At 37.0% G+C, this 24,670-nt stretch overlaps 1 protein-coding gene across 1 annotated transcript in view; it reads right to left on the bottom strand.

Moving 5' to 3' along the window:
• Positions 1–24,670, bottom strand: part of WDR64 (WD repeat domain 64) — a 59,148-nt gene that overhangs the window by 33,441 nt on the left and 1,037 nt on the right. The window contains exons 3-10 of the mRNA XM_054280296.1: positions 21,833–21,932; positions 21,167–21,270; positions 18,587–18,616; positions 16,233–16,340; positions 14,446–14,660; positions 13,788–13,922; positions 11,019–11,098; positions 4,729–4,868 (exon numbers count right to left, since the gene is read on the bottom strand). Of these exons, the coding sequence (XP_054136271.1) occupies positions 4,729–4,868; positions 11,019–11,098; positions 13,788–13,922; positions 14,446–14,660; positions 16,233–16,340; positions 18,587–18,616; positions 21,167–21,270; positions 21,833–21,932 (912 nt within the window). The remainder of the gene's footprint in view (positions 1–4,728; positions 4,869–11,018; positions 11,099–13,787; positions 13,923–14,445; positions 14,661–16,232; positions 16,341–18,586; positions 18,617–21,166; positions 21,271–21,832; positions 21,933–24,670) is intronic.

Genomic DNA, 24,670 nt, shown 5'->3' with positions numbered 1-24,670 from the left:
TTTCAGTTAGATTAAATATCAGAGAGGTTTTTTTAATGCTCTCCAGAAAGCTGTGTTGCATATTGGTGAAAATGCCAGAGAGTAAATCAGGAAGTCTGCTCCAAGAAGAAGACAGCACCGCTCAGATGTTTCTTCTGCTGACAAAAGCAGAACTGATCTGGTAAAGCGTACTAGTTTTGACTGGGGTAGAGTTAATTTTCTTCCCAGTGGCTGGTATGGGGCTGTGTTTTGGATCTGTGCTGAACACAGGCTGATAATATAGAGAGATTTTTGTTATTGCTGAGCTGGGCTTGCACAGAGCCAAGGCCTGCTGAGTGATCTGTACTTTTGGAATCTACCTCACAAAGTTAAGACAGTGATGCCTCCCTTCCCTTCTCCTGGGATCTACTCTCTTTTTCATGCTCTGGTATGTTCAGACTGTTAGAGTTAAGAATCTTCTAAACTAGCTCTTCCACTATAATACAAATCTCCTATGATCTCTAATTTTTTCACTAGTGCTCCGAAACCAGTTTCAGATTTGTTAATTTTTACATCTTTGTATAAACCACAATATATATATTTGTGTTCTATAGTATGAAGCTAGGGTTATTAACACTAAATACATCCCCCAGTACTCTTGCAATAGATCTGTGATAAGATTTGTGGTATCTTTAAACCGTTCACTGCAGGTTTTGAGCCTTTAATTCAGCCAATACTTCTTTAGATCGCAATGCATTGCTGCAGCACAAATCTGAAACCAAAGCCAATGTGATCCCTTACTTTGAACCCCATAGTATAAATCAGTTGCATGCAGGCTGCAGAGACATTCTTGTGAGAACATTTCACATTGCACAAAAATATCTTTACAATGACAAGGAACTTTTCAATACAGTTCAAGAAAAATAGTAATAAGTTTAATATCAGTCTGAATCTTCAAATGTAACAATTATGTAAGATACATAACAACTGCAGATCTTAATTTAAAAAAATTAGTCCCTACTTTTCACCTTATTTTGCAACTTCAGTTGAAAGTGGCACAATAAAAACCCTTTTATTTTAATATGGATATGGTTTAGGTTAAATTCAATTTTGGGAATGTTTTGAAAAAATGTTAATTTAATTTTCCTAAGCTTTTCCTCTAGTTCTGCTATTTGGTCAAACATTTATTGTAAAATCTATATAAAGAGATTTTGTTTTGCTAGGATTCAATGCTTCTATGAGATCATTGACATGTCTCTAACTTATTTTCAGTAAAGATATATAGACTGTCCTTATTTTGCTTCTCCTTTGCTTCCTGTATGACAGTCACTGAAAGATGGAAACAAAACATAGAAAACTATTTTGATTTTTTATGCTAGGCAGATTAAAAAGCAATTAAATGTTTTTTAGGTGGAAACAAATTAAATTCTAAAGTATCATTATAAGTTCCCTGACAAGCTGCACACCTTTATATAATTTCTGGTTCTGTGAAACACAAATGTGCCCTAAGCAGGCTGGAAGCAATCCTGTTACAGCTGACCCCCTTCTGCTATTTAGTATACCATATATCTTCTTTAGAGTGCATGTTTGAGGTACAGGGTGATAAGCACTTCATTTAATAGTCAATATATAGACTCCTCTGTGAGGGATTCTTTCTTTTTTGATATAGTTTTCACTATGACCACACGATTTATCTGACACTTGAAAGTCTAGGAATTTATGTCTATTTCTTTTTAATTTTTTTTGAGAAGTGTAATTGTAGCCTTATAACTCACTGCACTATTTAAACACACATGGCTTTTAATTAAAAGGAACTTTCATATATTCATTTGCAGCTACAAGTGGTCTTACTGATGTCATTGGCACTACTCAGCTATATTTAGTTAGGATCACATGTCCACATACTTATAGACTTTTAAAATAGATTTTGCTTTCTCATAAATCATCATATTGAATAATAGAAAAGCCCTGAAGGGCCCTCAGAAGATCTTGTACATTTACTACCCCAGGGGCTTTATTCTCAGGTGCTTTTTCATAAGTATCTTAATGCTCATTCATTCCCCTTAAGTCATGTCTCACATCTTACTTCATTTTTCCTACATGTATAACTTGAGGCTATCTGCCTAAACCCTCCTTAATTCACAGTAATGCATTCCTGTAGCAAAGCTACAGAGGTATCTACAGAACACACAAGTATAGATTTATAGAAGTGAGGAAGGGGGAAGGCTTATGGCTCCAGGATTATGTGAAGATGGGAAATTTTGATAATTTATTTTCAGCTAGTATTAATTTTAGAAATGAGCAGGGTTTTTAAAGAATAAGATTTTAAAAGTGAAAATGAGGTATTTACTGCCACCACAATGAGCAATAGTAAGCAATTATAGCAGAGGAGTGGCACAGGCAGGACAAATAGTTCAGCAATATTTCCTACATAACTCAATAAAAATCTGGAAACCTTTGAGATAGAAGGATACCTCAGCAGACTAATTACATTAGGTCCTCATTGATTTATAGGAGCTATTTTCCATAATCATACCTTCAATTTTAATGACCATTCTAAACTCTACTACTTCTGCTCAAGGCCTGCAGCTTTAACCAGTCTGGTATAACTGGTTAATTTAGTACCTATCCTCTCCACTCCATCCTTGTAGATTTTAATAAGGATATCGAATAGTGTTAAATATCGAAAATATTTCACTGGACCACATTGAAAGAGTTCTATAGCCATTCAAAACTACTCCTTCAGGGACTTCTCTCTTATGTTTGCACATACAGTTTTTATTCTCTCCTGAGAAGTCTCATTTTGACAAATCATATAAATAACCAACACAAGGATTCCACCAACCACTTCTCGTATACCCATCTCTTACCAGCAGAATCTTGCAATATTAGGTGGAATAAGTGCTATTACTGATTTTATTAGCATTCCTGTTTATGGTCATTGCTTTGGAACAGTAAGCCTTGTAAAAGACACTGGTTAGAAAGAGACCAATAGTTCAACATGATATATAGAGTCACCAGAAAAACACCACCTATGGATTTAGGAGGCTGGGAGGAAGAGAGAAATGCAAAAGAACTGCAGGAAATTTTTGCAGGTGATCACTACTGAATGAAGCACTTAATTACACGTTCTGTTTTAAATCTGCCAGTTGCTAAAGTAATACAGAAATTATCAGAATTAATATCTACTATTGTAAGCATTCTTTTGTCACATTTTTGAAGATAATATGTGAAATAGTTGCACTCTAGTCTTGTTCCTCAACATAAAATATTTTGGAAATTTTAAGCTAAACCTTTTTTATTAAAATAAATAAAGTGATAACTAATTACTATCAGAAGTACTTACTCAAAACCAGATTCCTACTTCAATTTATAACATTGATTTTACAGAGTCATTTAGGTTGGAAAGACCTCCAAGATCACCAAGTCCAGCCTCTGAGCAAGCACTGCCTTGTCAATCAGATCATGGCATTAAGTGCCGTGTCCAGTTGTTTCTTACCACTTCCAGTGATGGTGATTCCACCACCTCCTGGGGCAACCCATTCCAATGTTTACCAACCCTTTCTGTGGATAATTCTTCCTGATATTAAACCTAAACCTCCCCTGGCACAGTGTAAGGCCACTTCCCCTTGTCCTATTTCTAGTTGCCTGGAAGAGGCTGACTGATCCCCACTTGGCTACAGCCTCCTTTCAGGCACCAGTAGAGAGTGCTAAGGTCTCCCCTCAGCCTTCTTCTTATTCCAGGCTAAACACCCCCAGCACTCTCAGCTGCTCCGCATAGGACTTGCACTCCAGACCCTTCACCAGCCCCACTGCCCTTCTCTGGACATGCTCCAACACCTCAATGCCCTTCCTAAAGTGAGGGGCCCAACTCTGAACACAGGATTTGAGGTGTGGCCTCACCAGTGCTGAGTACAGGGGGACAATCACTACCCTGGCCTTGCTGATCCAGATCAGGATGCCACTGGCCTTCTTGGCCACGTCAGCACATTCCCAGCTTGAGTCCAGCTGCTGTTGACCAGTAACCCCAGGTCCTTTTGTGCTGGGTAGCTTTCAGCCACTCATTCCCAAGCATGTAATGCTGCCTGGGTTTGTTGTGGCTGAAGTGCAGGACCTGACACTTGGTCTTATTGAACCTCATACTGCTGGCCTTGGCCCATAATCCAGTCTCTTCAGATCCCTCTGCAGAGCCCTCCTCCCCTCCACCAGATCAACACTCCCCCAACTTGGTGATGTCTGTGAATTTGCTAAGGGTGCACTTGGTCCCCTCATCCTATATCATCATCAATAGGGATATTGAACAGGTCTAGACCCAACACTAATTCCTGGGGTCACCTATAGAGACTGGTCCCCAACTGGATGTGGCACTGTTCACCACCACTCTCTGGGCCTGGCCATCCAACCAGTTCTTAATGCAGCAGAGGTGCACCTGTGCAAGCTGTGGGCTGACAGCTTTTCCAGGAGAATGCCATGGGAGACAGTCCCAAAGACTTTGCTGAAGTCCAGGCAGACAACAACCACAGCCTTACCCTCACTCACCAGGTGGGTCACCTGCTCATAAATGGAGACCAGGTTAGTCAGGGAGGACCTGCCTTTCCTAAACCTGTGCTGGCTGGGCCTGATCCCTTTGTTCTCCTGTATATGCTGTGTGATTGCTCCAGATCTTCTGTTCCATAGCTTTATGGGGCACTGAGGTTAGGCTGACAGGCCTGGACTTCTCTGGATCCTTCTTTGAGCCCTGTTTCCTTGAGGCTCAGAAAAGTGTTTTACCTTTGCACAGGAGAGGCTGATGACATGTTGATCTTTCTCATTTGTCACAATTTCCACAATACCATGTTTGTGTCCAAACAGCTTCCCCGTAGGACTAAAATTAACAACAGGATTCCACAAACGAAGGATTCTGTCATTACCTGAAAGAAAATAAATTAATATATAGTCAGAAAGATTGAATAGTAACTTGTATTACAAATAAGATTTGTAATTGAGAAAGCTTAGTGTTCATAAGTCCATCCTTTCATTTGGGTAGACTACTCCCACATAAGGATGTGAATTTTTCATTCTAAGGGCTGGATTGCAGCTTATGTTTCACTGCTTAACCACAACCACATATTAAAAATGCACAACTGATTGGCTTTTCAATGCCATTTTATTTTGCTAGAGGAATGGCAGGGACAGTGAATGAGACTATGTGGACAAGTCCCAGAGGAGCAGACTACTTTAACAAAAATACAACAGGACACAAAGGAATAACCTCCTTTATGAATGAAGGTGAACATCCAGAAAGAAGTGGGCATGAAATTTGAGGGCAGACAGAAAAAAGTGACCGCTGATGATTGAGTTTGTAGTAAAGTAAACAAGAATTAGGTATTTAATACTTGTGTGTTCAGATTTTGAATTTGCCTACAATTTAAGGAATAATCTTTGATTGTGTTATAGGTGAATGCTTGGTACTATTTTGCTAATAGTTTCCATAAATATTTCAAAACACAAGGAAGTTGAAAATGTATTTTAACTTTCAATTTCTGGCAAATATTACAATTGTATGAATTGTATGCATCTAGCTGAACAGTTTATTTTGACACACAATAAATGAAACAGCCACATTTTGTCTAAACTTCTGCTTGAGTTCTAATTTTCTCTCAGCTGAAATTGAAGAGCAAAAAGCAAAAAAACCCACCGACTAGGATGTATATGTCCCATGAGAACCAGCTCAATTATGTTAATAATCTTCCTTAAGCTTGTTCAACCTACTGTCATTAGTCAGTCCCTCAATTTCTCTCTATAGAAATCTATTCCTTTTCTTCTTAATGCAGCAAGATGTGATTTGTTTAGGAGCACCTCATCTCCCTTCTCCTCCATTCAATAATATTGTTCTCTCAGTTAAATTGATTCTGCTGTTTATGTGGCTTCTTTCTAAATGAGAGAGGCTCACTGAAGGAATTATCTACTCTTAAAATAGCTACAACAGAAAGCCATTTTGATTTATGCCAGCTTATTTCACAAGGGTGACTGAGAATTCAACTATGCAAACAGCTGTACCAGCACAATGGAGGGAGAACTTCTGCAAAGGAAAGGACGGCCAGGAGTAGGTACCTGACTGTCTCGCAACTTCAAGGGGAAGTAATTCTTTTTTAGGCAAAACTACCCTAGGCAATCTGTATTTGCTATAAGCATGGCAGGAAGTAGCCTAAATGGGTTATAACTGCACAGATGGTTTATGAAGCCCTTTTGGATGCGGAAACTTCAGAACGTGGTCGACATCCCTGCTCACTTCCTTCAAACTCTTATGTTAGGCTGTCCCAGACATGTCCTGCAAACCAGCAGAACCTTTGTGACCAGGTCAGGGTTTAGGGCGAAATAAGTCCATGGGAGTAAAACTCAGTTTGCAGACCTCCCATGAAGAAGGACATGAAATACAGTTGACAGAAGCCTCCAGTGAGACTGGTGAGATTGGTTTTAATATCAGAGGGAATAGACATTGCTTCAACAATATATCCCTTACCAGCCCCAGATAGGAACTGTCATGTCTTAAGACAATGGAGAACTGAGAAGAAGCTGTTGACAATATCTGATCAACTTGACTACCTGCTGACTGCACTTTTGAGGAACAGAACCTTTCTGTCTTCCTAACAGCTCTGTTCTTTATATTCCTGAAGTGACAGCAGTGATTGAAGGCGAGGATAGTGCCCTTTAATTCTGGCAGAGTTTCTTTTAAGAGTAGAATCACTAATACATATAATCTACTTCAGATATTAACAGGAAGATAAGTGACATTTGGGAAGAAAACCCTTCCCTACACTAAAAAATACTGTTTGCTTTTTATGTGGAAATAGTGGATTAATTTTACTGATATGGAGATAATGGAAGATTTTATTATAGTTGATGCGCTCTCTGCTCTCTTTCTGGACTAATGCCAGATTGGCCCTAAGATTCACTGCTACCCTGGAACATTTCCTGGAACATTTGTTCTCTCCATGCTCCAAATATGCCTCCAGGATTCAGAATCCTGACACAGAAAGTCTGGGTACCAAGCACATTCAAGAAAAGCTTGAAGAAGGTGATCTATTCAACAGCAATTTTAAAATATTTTGTGAAATCCGTCATTTGAATCAAAACAGATTCAGTTGTGTATGGAGCTTTTCACGATACACAATTATAAAACCAGATGTTTAGGGTTTTTTTACAAGTTAGATTCTACAACCACAGCACTATTCTAGCTAGATGTTATGGACTCAAATACTTTCTTTGAAAATGTAAAGCTTTGTCTGTCTCTCTTGCTGACACAGTTTTGCAATTTGTGTGGTATTACAAGCCTGCTGAGATGTCTGCCTTCCAGTGGTGTTGAAACCCACTTGAGAACACTAATATATTTGCTAGGCTTAGCCTGGCATCCTCAAAAGACAATAAAAAAAAAATATACCTCCTGATTTCTTTCTAGGCTGCTACACCCACACAGAAAACTCCTTACCCTTTAAAAGAACTTGTCTTTCCTTCAAATATGTCTTATGAATTATCTTGCCTTATAATGTCTGCAAAACCTCTTCAGAACAGTCAGACATCTGGGGAACTAGTTTGTCATACTGACAAATGTCTGTTTTATTTTTTTTTCTTTGTGCTTCCTTGTCTGTCTTTGTATGCTCTTCTTAAATTTAGATGGCATCACAGAAAAGAGTTTGCTATGCTTCTGACAGCTAATGCTAGAGGACTTCTGGTGATTTCTATCACTGGGATTCCTGGGAATTCCTGAAAATGTGCTTCCCTTGTTCCAGGAATTCACAAAGGAAGCTGAACAAGCACAGAGTAGCTCCTTTTATCAGTCCTAATCTGTTACTGTTAGATTTAGAAATTACTAATAGTTTTTCTTCTGTTTCATTGCCTGCAGGACAACAGCCAAACTTGAAGAACTAATAGAATTTGATGTATCATTTAAAACTGATCATCTCCTGCTTTTATATGCATTCCTAATTTGATTTTAGCTGCAGTCATTCCCTGAAGTGATGATTAAGACATAGCTGGAATTGAAATTAATACAGAATAAGAAGAAAACCATGTAAACTTACCATTCAGTGTAATATTAATGCAAAATGCCACACAGAGAAGTTATTTTAAACTTCTCTGGGCTCCATATTTTAGGCTGCTATCACGCTTTTATCATTTTACTGATTGAAATCTAGCCTTAAGCACGAAAAGCAAACTCAGTACCAGGTTTGTTTTTATCTTATTCATTTTTATATATTTCAAATATCTAGAAGACAAAATTAGGTTGTGTCACAGTACTGACAAACTCATGAGCACAATCAAATACAAATAAATGGTGGAAGAATGTGTTAAAATATGACTTTTTAAATAGTCACAGTGATAATTCATCACAGAATGTAATATTCCATTTGTGCTATAAACACCTGCCTAAATAACATTAAGAAGGGCTTACTAAAATGCTGAGCAGATTTACCCCTGCTGAATACTTTAGAAGCTAGCCTGCAATCAAAGGCTGGATTTTTCTTTTATGTTAATTGCCAAATGAGACAAATAAACATAGCTTTTACAAATGTTTGAACATGTCACCAAGAAATCTATATATTATGATTCCTGAGTTATTTACCTGTTATGGTCTCCTGTTTCTAGGGTATATTATGGGTAAAATTGCAGACTCCCTAATTATGTTCATTTTAAATAATTTAAATCTGTCATTAATTGGATCATCATCGTGTGTTTCTCAATTAGTAAAGAGTGAGATGACTTTTAAGATACAGAGGCAAACACAGTGTGCTCCAGCCCGGTGGTATGCTGTGCCATTGGGAGCAGTGTATTCCACTAACAGAGCACAGAACTCTGAAGCTCAGCTTTAGAAGGCTTTAGTAGAAGGGTCTCTCAAGAACTGTAGCATTATTCTAAATTCTGGGTGCAGCATCACAGTAGGCCCTGACTGATCTAACTTCACTGTGAAATTGAAAGAGATGATCTTACCCTGTCTTTGCTTTTGGACAGGCATTCCCACTGTGCTCTGGGACTCTTAGTAATACAGCTCAGGAATAATTTCCTTTCCTGTTCAAGGGGAGCAGCAGGGCTAAGCTTTGGGAATGAGGATGCCCTTCAATTATAAGATGAAGTATGGTGGGTGAACAAGCAAGACAGGATTCCAACTCCAGTACTTTTGTGCAGTCAAAGTCAAAACAAATAAAAATTCAGTGCTGAGAAAACTCACCTGCTTCTAAAATATTCTGATTAGGGATCTGTTTAGATGGGATAGGAGCACCTGCATTCTAAGTCTGTCCTCCAACCATCACAAACAAGTATGCAATCTAACTTTTTCAAAAATCCAAGCTCCATTTAAAACTGAGAATATTTTTCTGCAGCTGCCACTATTCAGAAGACTCTTCCTGAATATCATCACTCTAATTTTTGCTCTAATAGACATCAGTGGCATTCCTTGTTAATTGTACTTTTTCTAAGTTATAGAAAATAGACTTTAAATCTCTGCACAATGGTGCAGTTAGAACTTAGGTCAGTTGGTTAGAGCCTGCTGCTATAAACACCAAGATTGTGAGCTCAATCACTTTATGGGCCATTCATATAGGAGTTGGACCTGATGATTGTTATGGGTCCTTTCCCACACCTTTTTTTCTATATTCTATATACTTTTCTGTATTCAACTAATCTTTCTCAAATGTGGTTCATATCAGCAAGACAGAACCAGCACATGCACCTAGGGCAAGTCATGCTGCATGATTGTTCTATTTCTTTTCTGTGCCTCAAGTGTTTACTGCTGGTCACTGACTAGGTGGGCTGAGTGCATTAGGCAGACCTTTGGTCTGGCCTAATGCAGCTGTTATAATTTTCCTATAAAGTTTATCCAGATTTTTCTATTCTGCTATTTCTGGAAGAAGAATTTTCAGTGTGTAAAAGAAATTTTTTCTAGTTCCGGTGACATTCTTTCCTATTCAGACACTTTACCCTGGTTTTATTATTACAGCAAAATCCTCCTCTTGTACCTGTAGAAAATAGTGACCACTTTTTGTTGAATAGGACATCCCTACTTTATGTCATCAATAAATTTCTTCAGACTATTTTTTCTTGCAACAAGGTAATCAGTGTAAACAGTATCTCCTCCAGGTCTAAACTTCAAAATTTTCACTAATAACTCTTCTACAGCTATTCCTTTAAATCTTCTGTGTAGAAAATAAATAGAACTGCCTGATATTTATTTTGATATCTTTTCCTCTTGGTAAACGGTTACAATTCAACATGAAGTGCATTATGTCACATATACTGCTATTTATATTATCAAGGCTGGACAGCAGAGTCTTGGCCATTTTTCAATTTTTTTAATATATAGATGTAAGAATTATTATGTTTGCTATTGCAATATTTAACAAAGTTTTAACAATAAAGACTTGAAGAAAAGCAGCATCAATGTCACTCAAGGGCACCACCCTATCAGATAGACTTTATAAACAAGGTTGCTGCCATACTCCAGCAGCACTTCTGCAGCATCAAACATGACCACAGCAGTAGACAGGCCCATAAAATTATTGGCTAACAGGGAAGAAGTGGATGTAAGAGTGCCATTTCTGCAGTCTGCTTTGGGAGAAAGAAGTAACAGTAACACTCTGGGGAAACATGACCAGAGAGACCAATGGAAAGCATTAAGATGGGCCAATGTGACTGCTTAAGATATTAAAGGATGGCAGAAGAGTAATAGGGTGGGAGCTCTGCCGATACTGCAAGGAATAATGTCTTTAACCTGGTTGAGGCCATGGTGACTTGGAAACATACCTTACAGTAGTTGAACATACTGTTTCTTCTGATTTATTACATAAATGATACTTTAATCAAACCCAGATGGAGCCCTTGACACATTCCTGTTAGAAAGTATACATCTTCAGACAAGGGCTGAGAGAAATCAAAAGCAAGGCCTCTGTTTCCTCTAATTGTAGGCAGAAGCCATTGCTGAAATTCTGAAGATGCTAACTCAGCTTTATTTGATGTTATTTAATGCGAATAAAAAAATTCACAATTTTTCCCCAAGAACAATCTCTTGGAAGAGACCCAATACTTACCTCCAGTGACAATAACTTTTGCCTTTCCACAGTATGTGAAGGCATTTACTCCTTTCGGGACAGAAAATTCCTTTACAGGTCTGCAATCATTAATAAAACAATCATGTAAGAAATAATTGGAAAATATAGTCTATAGTCATTCTGCCTTATTTTTCTGTTTTATACAAAATAGCTGTTTGTGTAATGTATGCAATCTCATGTTAAAAGCAAATTGATTTACATTAGAGACTTGGAGTGATAGTGGCATCAACAAAACAGGAACAGAGTGCACTGTCCATTAAAGAAATAAATATTTGATCTGCACACCTCAATCTTTTAACAGGCAAACTCCAAAGAGACTCCTAAAATGACAGCTGTTGCCAAAGGAGGCTGCACACAAGCTTGTGTGCTTAAAGCAGTTTATCACTGAGGAAAACTACCAAAGAAATTGTCTTTGCTTGTTTCAGACATGGAGGTCTATTGTGATGTCAATGTTACATTAAGTAAGTGCAGTTACTTTTCTGTTGCTTCTCTACAATGTACTGTACAATGAATAGTCCTTACATGATCTATTTTGTGTTGCACGTCAACATGAAGAGATCACAAGTATCTGAAGCTCAACAGTTATTCTGCTACATTCACTGCTAAATCATGGGAATTCAAACAGCCAACACAGACTGAACTTGACTGATTCTAAACTCATCCTTTGAGCAACTTCTGCTTGTCTCTCCAAGCTTCATCCATTGCTACTAATGAGTGAATATTTTATTGATTTTGAATGTAGCTATAGCAGGGTTAACACCTGCCATTCCCAGGAAACAATGACTGCCACTGTAAATAGGCTGTACAGAACCAAATGAGAATACTTTTAACTTTTTCCTTTGAAATTCAGACAAGTATTAGTTCATCTACTCTGGACTAAAGCAGTCATCGATATTGAAAACCATAAATGGGGATGGCAGTAAATCTGACAAAAAGACTCTGGAAACTTTGAGGAATTAATGAAAGAGCTTGTTATTACTAGGCAGGTGTAAATAAAAGGCTGTTTGCTTCCTATTATTTAGAGGGAAAAAATATTTCTTTCCAGAACTCTAACAGAGAAGTCTTAATTCTCTTGACAGGACAAAATAACAATTAATTTATTTAAATGTATGACTAACAGATTTCCTAAGGATTTTTCACCTTTTATACTTCTATAAAGCTTTTTAATGGACAGTCTTGATACTATTCCAAGATCATTAGGAATAAGGGATTCTGGCACTGTGAAGTCCTGCTCAAGCCATGGCCTTGCAATAGAAGCACCTTGTGATATATCCATACCTCTCTTTTTTAGATACGTTACAAGAAGATATTGTAGCTGTTCATCAGCCGTTATTGTCAAGAAACTTAAGTCCTATAAGAGAGAAGATGCATTGCATCCTTCTTGGGAGTATAAAAGAATTCCTTGCTACAAAGTTAATTGGGGAAATTTCTTTTGTTAGAACCAGTAAATCACATTTCTAAACTAGTTAGTTATTAAATGGACATTTCCAAGTGATTTGATCTATAGATATTTTTAGGACTATTAATTTCATTTTAACAGCTGTGTAATTTTTCAGTTGTCTAAATATAATTTCAACTATCTACTGTGAGAAACTGCTTACAGATATGTATCTATTGCATTTTGAGATGCAACTATAGCCAGCGTGAAATGAAAAAGAACTACCAATATAGTTGCAGTTTATGTTCTGTTTTGAAGTTCATGATGGTAGGTAGCATCTACTCTTTTGACTAGACTTTTCACTCTGCAGACTTAGTTTTCTTTCTCTCTAACTAATTCTATTTTTCCAAAGCTCCCAACAAAAGCAAACAGGATTTCTCAGCTTTTCAATTGACACAGTATGTGACCTTGGACAATCCAAAAGTGTTTCATAGTTAATTTTCCCCATCCTCAACAGACTTGCAATACTCATAAAACTCAAAGTTACTGTATTCATTCAAGAATAAAAACAAGAATATTTATGGCATGTGTTATACAAGAAATAAACCAGATTATAATAACTGTGGCTACTAGCCTTAAAAAATCTATTAATCTCTCTGGATGTACCTCACAGAGGAATTGAGAAGCTGATCTAATATTTACAATCTTTTGAAACATTTGAATGAAAAGTTCTATTTATATATTATTTATAGGTCCTTCTTACAACAAACTGAATTTGTATTATTTAGTTGTTCTATGAAATTCTCTAAACTCACAGACTAATTAGGCTTGGAATCAGTTAAATCAGCTAATAGCACTGATGAGCCATATGAATTAGGACTTGGCCCAAATAAGGAGACCATAACCTCTTTGTGCTGCACAGCAGAACCACTTCACAGCCCTTAGAATAAATTGTGTTCTTGGTTTAATCTTGTATAACTCAAACTTGTGAAAATAAAACTGTAAATGAAATTTAGTAGGGTTTATTTTTGACTGGGTATAAATTTTAAATGAATGGATACATGATATACATGCAAGAAACCAATCATTTTTCTGACTAAAGTTTGCTTGCTGAGGAGAAATTGGAGGAGACAACACTGTCAACATATTTTAAGGGTTCTGAGTATTGAACATATATGGACAGTCCTCTCCTACATCAAAAGCTAGCACAAAAAATATCCAAGCATTTAAACAACTGTTTTTTGTTTTTTTTAGCAATGCTAATAGAAAAGGCAGATTCAATATAACAAGATGACATCTCATGAGGCACTGATCTCCAGCAGTTATAAAGGAGAAGATCTATGGTTTTCTAGAGGATGTCAGATACTTACAAGTGGTCCTCTAGTCGCTTTATGTCATCTAAAACAAATGAATTAATACCATCTGTGGAGCAGGATCCAAAACGTTTTAGGGCAGGAAAATACTTAACCTTCCCAACCCAGTCATCATGCAGCTTGCGTCTAGGCCTAGGGATATAAATGGAGAAGTCATTAGGCTGCAGCAGCAACTACTGTGATGTGTCTGTAGGTGGACAGGGGTTTTGCCAGTGAGATTATACACACAACCAGTGCTAACAGCTAATATCCAGGGCAGACACAGAACCACTCTTCCAACTCAAAAGCAAGCAGGGAGAAGGTCGGGGTTGAACCATGCTCTTTTCTAGTCACAATCACGCTTCCATCTCATCGGGCACAATAAAGCTGTTCCTTTGCCAAACAGGATAACAGCAATTGTGAATTCTCCCCTTGAATTGTATTCTGCATCCTCTCAGCTGTAAGATCTCTTATAAAATCTTCTACTGAAAATGATGGCACTTCTTTCATGCAACAACAAGCAAATCATACTTCCTGCAGTTTGAAAAATTATTTTCTTTACTTACATGGGCTTAATTTAGAAACAGAAGCTAACCCTTCACTTAGGGCAAACAAAATCCAAATTAAAAACAAAACATAATGCAAGACTAACAATATTTTATCATAAGCAACTTACATGTCAAAAGATTCAGCGTCCATGACTTTAAATTGTGATACTTTTCCACCTTTAGTTTGTTTCATTATGAAGTCATCAGTGGTGATAGTAAGCAGATAAACATAACCCTTATCATCTCCCAGTAAGATAGTATCCCTAGCCAGGTTATCTGCCATAGTCACCGTAGAAACACAGAGCAGGCAGTTTTTCATTGGTTTGATGACAAAGCCATTGCCCTGTGGAATGTGGTATAGAGAGTTTATTAGACATTGCATGAGGGCCCTTAAATTGAATCTATCATGCTCATCTACCTACATCAGCATTCAAAGCTTGACACTGTTTTTTCTTTAGGCTGCCCCTGTGCTACTTCCTGGTATCAGAAACTCATGGAAGACCATCACGAAGAGGAGTTAAAAGCAAATCCTAGAGGTTTAAGCAAGATTTTGTTTCAGAGGTAGCTTTTTGTATTTCAGTGAAAAAGTAATAATTACAAATTCTAGGAAGGATCTCTGCATATAGCGTGGGATGGTTTATTTCAAAACTAAGATGATCTCTACAAGAAAATTGGAAATAACCAAATTAAAGAATAATTCAAACCATAAAATACAGCAGTAATACACAGGAAGAATCTATACCAGAGTCCTAATTAATAATGCAGACTGGGAGTGTAAAGTGTACTAATATGGGTAGGTGATTCAATTTTTGAAGCACAGAGATAGTGGGAATGAATACAGTTGCAAGACACTGTGGTATTTTGCTAGAAGGCCCAGGAATGGGATTCAGGGTCACCTGCATTACATTGTTTATTGCTTCTATTGCCCAACTCCATCTGTTATTTGGTTAAATCATCCTTGCCAACCTAAACTGGAACTGTTCACATGCCATAGGAATGAACTGCATCAATGCTGTCTGCGTAGCACAGAAACATTGGAGATGCAACAGAGATAGGACTGCCCATATATTATTTCTGTGGTCTTGAAAGAGAGCTGCACCAATTCATCAACAGGATCCCTGCAGCCCTCACTGCAGGTAATGAGGGAACTTGGAGAATAATAGGTGAAGAATAAATATTTGAGCCCTCCTCCAAGAAGTCCAATTGGATTGACAAAAAGACTTAAATTGACCTATCTGAGCTTGGGAAGCAAAAACTTTTAATAATGGGGAAAAAAATCCTAAAAAATCATATTAAAAAATAATTGCTTTGCTTCTCCTCATCATCTCAGCTAACTTAGAATTTCCAAGAGAAGTTCCAGGAACAGGAAGAAAAAGCTAAGATATATGTCAGCAAAAATGCATAAGACAGTAAAGAAAACTTTAACAATTTGGACATACATTATTAACATCAAAATGTTTTTTATCTTGGAAAGTCCTGAACAAAACACAGGATATGAAGAAATATATTCCTTAAATCAGGAAGTTACCTCAAAAGAATCTTTGTTATATTCCTTGTAAAACCTCTTCCTTGATTTCTAATAGATTCTGAGATATATATATGCCCACGCACACATTTTACGTGCACATATATGCACTAGATACACATGGAAAAGAAATTCTTTGGGGGTTTGTTTGCACCATAGAGTAAAATTTTTCTTTTACTTCCAAGCTTTTAATATACTTTAACAATCCCATTTGGCATGTAGAGAGTATCCCTCCTTTAGTGTGAATTCCACTGTTTCACTGAGTTCCTACAACAACAAAAGTGAAAAGTCTTCATCCTGTAAGACCAAAGGGATGTGAATGTATATTGGAAGCAAAGACTGATCAACTTCCAGGTTTCATTTTGGCATTTGTCTGATCCAACATAATACCTCGCTCTCTTTTGATTTATAGTCCCAGAGAATGACTGTGCTTTCAGTTGCAGCCACGATATATTTCAGATTAGGCAGGAAATCACATCCAGTGATCCAAGCAGTATCCTGATGAAAATAAAAAGAGTAGCTAGAAAAGGATTTTCTCTGTAAATTTACCAACTTTTCTATCATGTAAGTACATATTTTAAACCATTTCCACATAAATCACATGTACTCTGCATTAGCACATGCTAGGTCTAGTTCCATTGAGAGTTCTAACTCCAGGAATAACTCATACATGAAGTTACAGAGGCACCAGGCTCAATCTCTGTTATCAATGACTCACCTGAGAGGCACAAATGTTGAACAGGAGAGGATACAATAAACATATAGTGTTAGTTGAACTGAACTCTGACAAAGCACTCTGAGCAGCGAAAGCTTAAGCTAAAACATCATAGTAAAGCAGATTAAGCTTTTACCTGGATACAGTTTGGTTTGAAACAAAAGAAATTTAAAGGCAGTCCAAAATTTCAGTTATAAAAACAAAATTGAAATGAATGTTTATGAAAATGAGTAACTTTAGTAAATAATTTTAATTCTCCCAATAGGTAGGTCAACTATTTACAAATATATACAATGCCCATATTAAGCAATTGTTCAAGTATACCTCCTATTATACAGGTATTAATGTAAAACAATTTCTCTTGCAAACTATAGATCAGAGTCCTGATGCTTCTACTTTTATTTCCATTGTTGTACACAATATTGATTTTGCTCTTAGTGTAAAGGGTCCAAAATCCTGACAGAGGATATTGACGCTCTGTTGCAGGAGAAAGCTTTTCTCCTTCCTAATGATCTGTGGGCAGGTGGTAATACATTTACAAGGATTTTTTGTGCCCTTTACTACAGTAAACATGTGGAAAATGTCAGTCCTGCAGAGGCCCTGTGGATTGTTTGGTAATTCTTATGAAGAGTTTGGTAACTGTGGCTTTTTGAGGTCCTTATAATAGTGTCAGATAACAATGACTAAATGGCTTGAAAAAGAAGATTTTACATTTGTAGTCACTAATTTGTCACTAATTTGTGGTGATGATGCAGTCAAAGTAACAGGTGATGATGCAGTCAAAGTAACAGGTTTCAGCTTCAGAGGAAAGGTTGTAAGAATTTCTCTTGTTAGTGCTGCTATACTTGACAGACAAACTAGGCTGCTGTACCAGAAAAACCTTTTCATTATTTTCTTACCCATCCTGTCACTCAAGGGCTCTTATCTTTCCTCCTTTCTTTCACACATTTTATGGCAAAGATGTCCTTCAATGGTCCTAACACTGCCACAGCTGCCAAATATTGTCCTACTTTTGCAGCAAAAACCCCTTCACATTCATTGAGGAATCATTTTAAGACAAGAGCTTAGTGTTCAAAAACTGCAGCCCACTGCAGCATCAGGCCAGCACTCCAGCTTCTTCCATCTTCTTTCCCTTGGCATCTCTGGGGGAAATCCTACCTTTGCATATTTGAATTGGGGAAAGTGGCTCCTACAAGCAAAGTAGGAATGACTAAAACGCACTCCTGTAGCACTTCTGTAGGAGAAGCTCTCATTCTAGTAGAAGTTTCCAAAAGTCAATTGCTCTCAAGAATATTTCTCACAGTTACCTGTCTGCACTGATTCCACAAGTCAGATTAGCCAGTACAATAAATTAAACATAGCTGAGGCCCAGAGCTGTTTTCTGAGTTGGAGTAGTAGGGCCTCTGTTGTGGAGTACTTCTATTGCATTTTAGAGCTTCCACAATATGTAAGAGAGAACTAACAAAATGCACTGCCTCCTGGCACAAGACACCCACACTGACTTATAGGACAAGGGGTCACATCACTTTGCTAGACTGATGTCTCTTACCTACAGATCATCTGAAAGGAGCTCATTACCTAAAATCTGCAGTGATGCTCCCAGGGTACACACAAGGTTTTAATGTTTACACTGTGCAGCCAATCATCTACCTAGCAAAATGTAGAACTGTTTTTCATTAACAAACTTAAAATTGTACTTATTTAAATTTTACAGTGACAATTGAAGTTTTGGATTTTAGAAAAAAAAGTTCTGGCAAGGAAATGGGTAAAGGATATTTGGCAAAAAAAGAAGCATTTATCTGAGGTTTCATTTATCAGAGGAAAGAAATCAATTTACTCAATTGTTTCAATAACTGAAAGGAATAAACTGAAACTATTTGACCTACAGTATTCTATGAAAAATTATGCAGAAGTCTCAAAGTTAGAATTGGCATTAGAATAATGCTCAGTTTCTACTTATTTCAATTTAGTACATGCTGATATTTTTACTTAAAATTATTTAATAGGAAGGAGACAAAAAAGAACTTACTTCAATATTGATGCTTGTCAGAACCTTCATCTGAAAAATCAAGAAAGATATGATCACAATAACAAGGTAGTTGTCAAATTAAAAATCTAAACAGTCATCTCTTCTCTTCACAGGCAGATCAATAATTGCTAACTGAAAAAGCAGGTAGTTAAGATCTGAGAAATATCCTTAACTTGCCTGCTGTCTGTTGCTCTTCATATTGTGAGGAATTTAAACTTCTCTTTCTCTCACAATTGTTTCATAGTTTCTGGTTTGGTTTGGGTTCTACATTGAGATGTTGAAGTGAGGAAAATAAGTAAAAACTCCTCATTTTTACAACATACAGAGTACAGATCAGCTGGTCTTCTGATGGAATTGTGCTTTTAATGGTTTTTGACAGCTAAAACAGCATCAGCTCCTGTGAGCTGATATGGGTTTATCATATAGGAACCCAAGCTAACGCTGGCCCAAGGCCACATCAACTAGTGCCAGCAAAATGCCTGGCAGAGGCAGCACTTCAGGCTGCAAACAGGAATAACCACATTGGTACAGCACCTTCCACCAAAGGTAACTACTGGAAGACAGCGTAACACGTGGCTGAAAACCTGAAGTGTTTAAAGTGTCACCACTGTCCAGCAGAGACACGGTTATCTTCTAGGTTCTTTAACAAAACTACTAAGTTTTCAAAAGCAGTTTCAACCTTTTCCCTCCTGAAACACCCACAGATGATTTTTTCCCCTCCTCTTGCCCCTGACCCTGATCAGTAATTATTCAATAACACCTTGTATCCATCCCAGCAATTCTGCATTTCATAAACCAAGAAGCTAGGATCAAAGTATTTCTTCCCATGGAAGTGAGATTCTAGGTGTCATCATGGACAGCCTTTCAACAGTGTTTAAGAATATTGTTAACCAAGAGATGCATATCCATGTACTGCATCAGGCTTGGCTTTATCTACAGTAAGTAAATATGTCCTTAAGGCTGCCTACTCCTACAGGTCTCATGTACTGGTCAAGGCAGTATCTGTCTGAGAACCTGAGCAACGTAAGTATCTCATTTTCTGGAGTAACCTGGAAGCAGTTGATGGTATAAAGCTGTATACAGCTGTATACAGGTGTTGAGTCATATTAGGCCCACATTCCTTGCAGAAAGCCTTGCTTAGCCCTCAAACAGATGGAATCATAGAATAATTAAGGCTGGAAAAGATCTTTAAGATTATTAAGTCCAACTGTAAAACTAACATTGCCAAGTCTACCACTAGATCATGCCCCCAACAGCCACTTCCATACATCTTTTGAATACCTCCAGGGCCAGCGACTCAACCATTCCCCTAGGCAGTTCCAATGGTTGACAACTCTTTGTATAACAGAAACTACTCCTAACATCCAATCTGATCCTCTCCTGGCACACCACGGGGCTTTCATAATGGCTTAGTCATTTTCAGAACACAGATTTCTAAGTGGGAGTTGAGGTCCCTAATTCACTGTGTTAAGTGGCTGGGTGTAAAATAATTTACACTGCAATCACTGATGTCAGATAACATCAGGCCAGCCTATGAGGAGGCAGCAATTCAACTTGAAAATAGCAGGGGCAGGTAGGGGGTAGGGAGGAGAGATGTTTTTAATCTTACACTTTGGGAAATTGTTTTTCATAGGTACATAAGAGGGATAATGTTCTGGAGGACAGACTTTCAAATAAATTATTTCAGCATTTACCAAAACTGCAGTACTGCTTTGCTATTGAATCATCCACAGGAGTCCTTTCTTGGTTTAAATGCTCCTGTCATAAGCATTATGCACCAATTAGCTAAAACCCCTAGAAAGCATTCATGCTGCTTTAAAGTTTTGCTGCATTGCCTGAAATAAATTTTAGGAAACTGGTTGTATTAAAATTGTACAAATGTAAAGCACTAATGAGCATAGATGTGCGATAATCTGGGTTTCTGTATGACACATTCTATCTCATAGCCTCTACAGGTGCATACAACTAAATAGTAATATAATCATCTGGGAAATTAATGTACAAACTTTAGTTTAACAGCATCTTAAACCTAAATTTCTACTTATAATGGTACAGATATCCTTACACTTTACTGATGAGGGAACTAAGGGTGAGCCAGTGTCATTCAGATTGTTGTGAAACTCATGACTTTCAAGCTTCTAGATGTTGCTGTATTGAATAAATCTTACTTGCAAACAGCTGTCTCTGTCCATTCTAGATATTTTCAGTAGCTGTAGAAAACAGTTAATTCTCCAATTTCCACGCTGTATCTAAAAGTTAATTCCACTAGCATATTTTTTTATTTAGGGAAACCTTTTCTAAACAGAAATGCAGATTATTTTCTATTAAATTAATTTCTGTGAAGAATGTCTATTATTAGACATCTCTACCTTCTATTAACTTGTGCACACTGTTTAGTAGGTTTATAATTGAAAAGAACAATGTATATTTCCTGCTGTACTTTAAAATATAGAAAAATTTAACTTTGATAAGAAAGACATGTAGGTTTTTTTATGGGAAAGTTTGAATGCTAGATCACAGTCCACTCAGTTCTCCTACGTACTGCTAATGGAATAATAAAAGAGTTTGATTTAGAATTACCTTTTCGCTGAACACAGTTATCAATCCTTTCTGAGAGGCTGTTACTGTGAGATGCAGAAGGGGCACCTTCAATATACCCTTGAGCACATCTTTTCTCTTGACAACTGTCAATGACAAAACATTACTCTTCATCTTATGGAAACTGAACACATAAACAAATAGAACAATATTATTAAGGAAAACATAAACAAATAGAACTATATTAGTAAGGGCAATTTCTCTTCCTGAAACGCATTTTGACGCCACATGCAAGGCAATGGTGCAAGATATAATAAATTATGCCATACTTGGTTTAATTAATCATGTTGCATTTTAAATATCATGAATGTAATAATTCTGTATGTGCCACATCTTCCTCCATATTTTCAAAAAATACAGAAAGACAATGTGTAACTGCATAAATAAACAGTCTGGTTCAGAAAAATCATAATGTCAAAATAATTTAGGAATATGGAGAACTGGGAAATGCAGCAGTGGAGTGTTCAATGTTTAGTAAAAATGCATGAATTCTGGAACACAGAAGAAGAAGAAGGAAAAGAAGAAGAAGAGGAAGAAGCATGAATGGGCCCAGACAGACATGTGGTCTTATTACCCTACTTCCAAGAAAGTGAGCAGCACACTGCATTAGAAAAAATATAGTTTTTGATGTAAGATTAAGTATGTCACCTGGATGAGAAATCTGCTGTTTCTCAGATACAAGCAAAACCATGCTTTCTTTCGATGGGGAAGGCTTGCCAACGCTTTCTCCGCTAAAACAGCCAAAAATCTAAACAAAACAAAATAGAACTAAACAAGTAATTTATTGTAAAACTACTTCTTGAAGATACATGTATAAAGTCAAATAGTTATCTCACACTTCATAATTGAATATTCTTTGAGTAACTACCTTAGTATTACTTCCTTTAACCATTAGCTGTTAATATGATTTCAGACTGCTGAGATCTGATACTCAGGCACAATCTTTCTTCAACATTTGTAAAGAAGTCAGCTTACACAGGGCTTCTAGGAATACAGCCCATCTATTTTTTAAAGTTGTTAGTACATTTCTGCTTTGCAAATAACCATATTCAATTTCCATTTTCCAGGTCTACCTACCTCAACTAGGGAAAAAAAACCCCAAACCAAAACTAGCAAAAGGCAGACAAAACAGACAACTTCATATTTATAAACAAAGACATTCAATGCAGCATAGTGGTTTAGCCAACACAGAAGAGCTTTTCCATGAAGATATGTAGATTCCCATGTGCTTGAAAAGAAATGTAATATAAAGCCAATTTTTAAAAAATCCTCTTTTGGACATCTCCCTAAGTCTGACAAGGTTCCATTTGAACATGATGAAGATCTCTGCACAGGATCATCATGTATGCACATTATTTCTGCTCCAGGGTGTGAAATTTTCAGTTGAAATTCCCTAAAAATCTCATGCTCTGTACCCAAAAGCAGTTTAGTAATTTCTTTAATAAATTAGTCCCACTTAGCTGTACAGATTTTTTAAACTCCTTTCTCAAATTATGGACATTATATATACTTTGATTCCTGAATTCTAAAAGCAATGTCCCTTTGGATGGGAGACAAAATGTTGCATTTTATTCTAGTTCAGTATTTTCCATTTTATACAATAGAACTCCTATTTTGATTCTTTGAGAGATTCAGATGTACATCTTTCAAAAAAATATTCCCACATAGCATTACTCTCTATCTTTCACTTCACAGCTACCTCCTTTCCATACACACAATTATTAGCTAGTTTTTCAAGAAAGTTTATAGGCAAGCCATATTAAAAGACTGTCATCAGTCAGCTCACACTTGGTAGAATTTGAGAAATGCCCATAAAATCCTTGGGAATTTTATCCCAAGGAAATCATGCACAGATTTCAAAAGGAAACTAAAGAGGCTTCACCTCTTTTACTACACCCCATACTGTGCTTACTTGTGTAATTATGTAGCCAAATTATTTATGTAATTATGTAATTTGGTAACTAGTCTGACTGCATTAAAAACTCAGTAAGGTTTTGGAGTAAATGATCCACACTCCAGCAAACATACAGAGCTTTCCTTATTTCTCTTATAAACTAAGGAGTCTGAACATAATTTGCTACTCTTCTGCTACCCTAAACAAAGGACAATCAGTCCTCCAGACTGTCAGCTATTTTCCAGATTTGCCCCAAGCCCTCCTTGAAGGAAATCTTTAATGGCTGACATGAGCAAAATCCGTGACTAATGTGACACTGTAAAAACAATGGTTAAGAAAGGTAGTAACCAGAAATGCTCGCATACAGAACCTTGTTAAATAGAAATGGCTGAACACACCATTTTTAGGATGATATTAGGAAATCACTTGATAGCAATGGTTGATAACATGTAAGAAACAGATGGTTGGGTATCTTCAAGGTTCCAATATTAGCACAATGTTCCAGAGTAACATAAAATATAAATATGCTGATGAATTCATAGTTCATGTCACTTGCTAATACCCTGCTGCACTTTAGGTCCAGCAAGGTTTTGCCACATATACCATGCCTCCCATGCTATTGTAGGAAAGTGTGTGCTGGGAGTTATGTCCCTTCTACACAATTCTGTCTTCGGGTAAGAAACAACCAAAAAAGTCTTGTAGTAATATATGATGATGGGTACTCTTGATAAGGATTGGTTCTAACAATCTAAAAATCAGTAGTTTTAAAGAACAGTTACCTGAAACACTATCCATGGTAAATACCTTAATAAAAGACACATTTCTAGAGCAAGTGTTCATTTCTCAAAACATGTGCAAATAAAAAAGAGCACCATGTTTAAAAAATTCCGACAAAGTACTTTTTAACAAAATGTGAAAAACTGGGTGCTATGGAGATAATCTTCTCAGGTGGATTCAGAAATAACTTACAAATGGATAGATTAAAAATCCAGGAAGGGAGTGCACACAGAGTGCATTTGCAACTCAGGCAGAGGAAATCCTTAATATATGTGCAGATAGATGCAAAGAGGGTAAATCGGATCTACTCTTTCACAGTTACCTCATTCTTACATGCTGCTTACAAAGGTTTGCTATTTACCAATATTAGAGACTGAAAAATTGAAAAATTGATCACAAACATCTCATTCATCTACAGGACTAAATAATATATGCATAATTCTCTAGTTCAAAAACTCTACTGACGTGCTGCCCTATCTTTAATGCTTCATATTCAAAGTAAGGGCCAGATTTATGCTGTGAACAGGGGAAGAGAAGGGCAAGGAAGCAGAGGTAAGAGAAAAGAGAGGAAAGGAGAAAAAGAGGAAGCATTTCTGAAGGTTTAGCTAAAGACAGACTTATCCTCAGAGCACAAATGACACACTGTCATAATAAGAGATTTTGCATTTTGCCAAGAAGCCTGAGGTCAATGCACAACACTGAAGTAGTTCTGAAGACTGAACACAGCCAGGCTTCAGGCAGCTAGGATAAGTCACAAGAGAGTGCCTCATTCTGCCTGGGAGCTCATGAACAACAGTCTTGTGAACAAGACACAA

This window comes from Melozone crissalis, unplaced genomic scaffold (genome assembly GCF_028551555.1).
Source record: "Melozone crissalis strain CALT ecotype California unplaced genomic scaffold, PUWL_Pcris_2 ptg000027l_1, whole genome shotgun sequence".
Taxonomy (NCBI): domain Eukaryota; kingdom Metazoa; phylum Chordata; class Aves; order Passeriformes; family Passerellidae; genus Melozone; species Melozone crissalis.
This window is presented reverse-complemented; position numbering and strand designations above follow the sequence as displayed.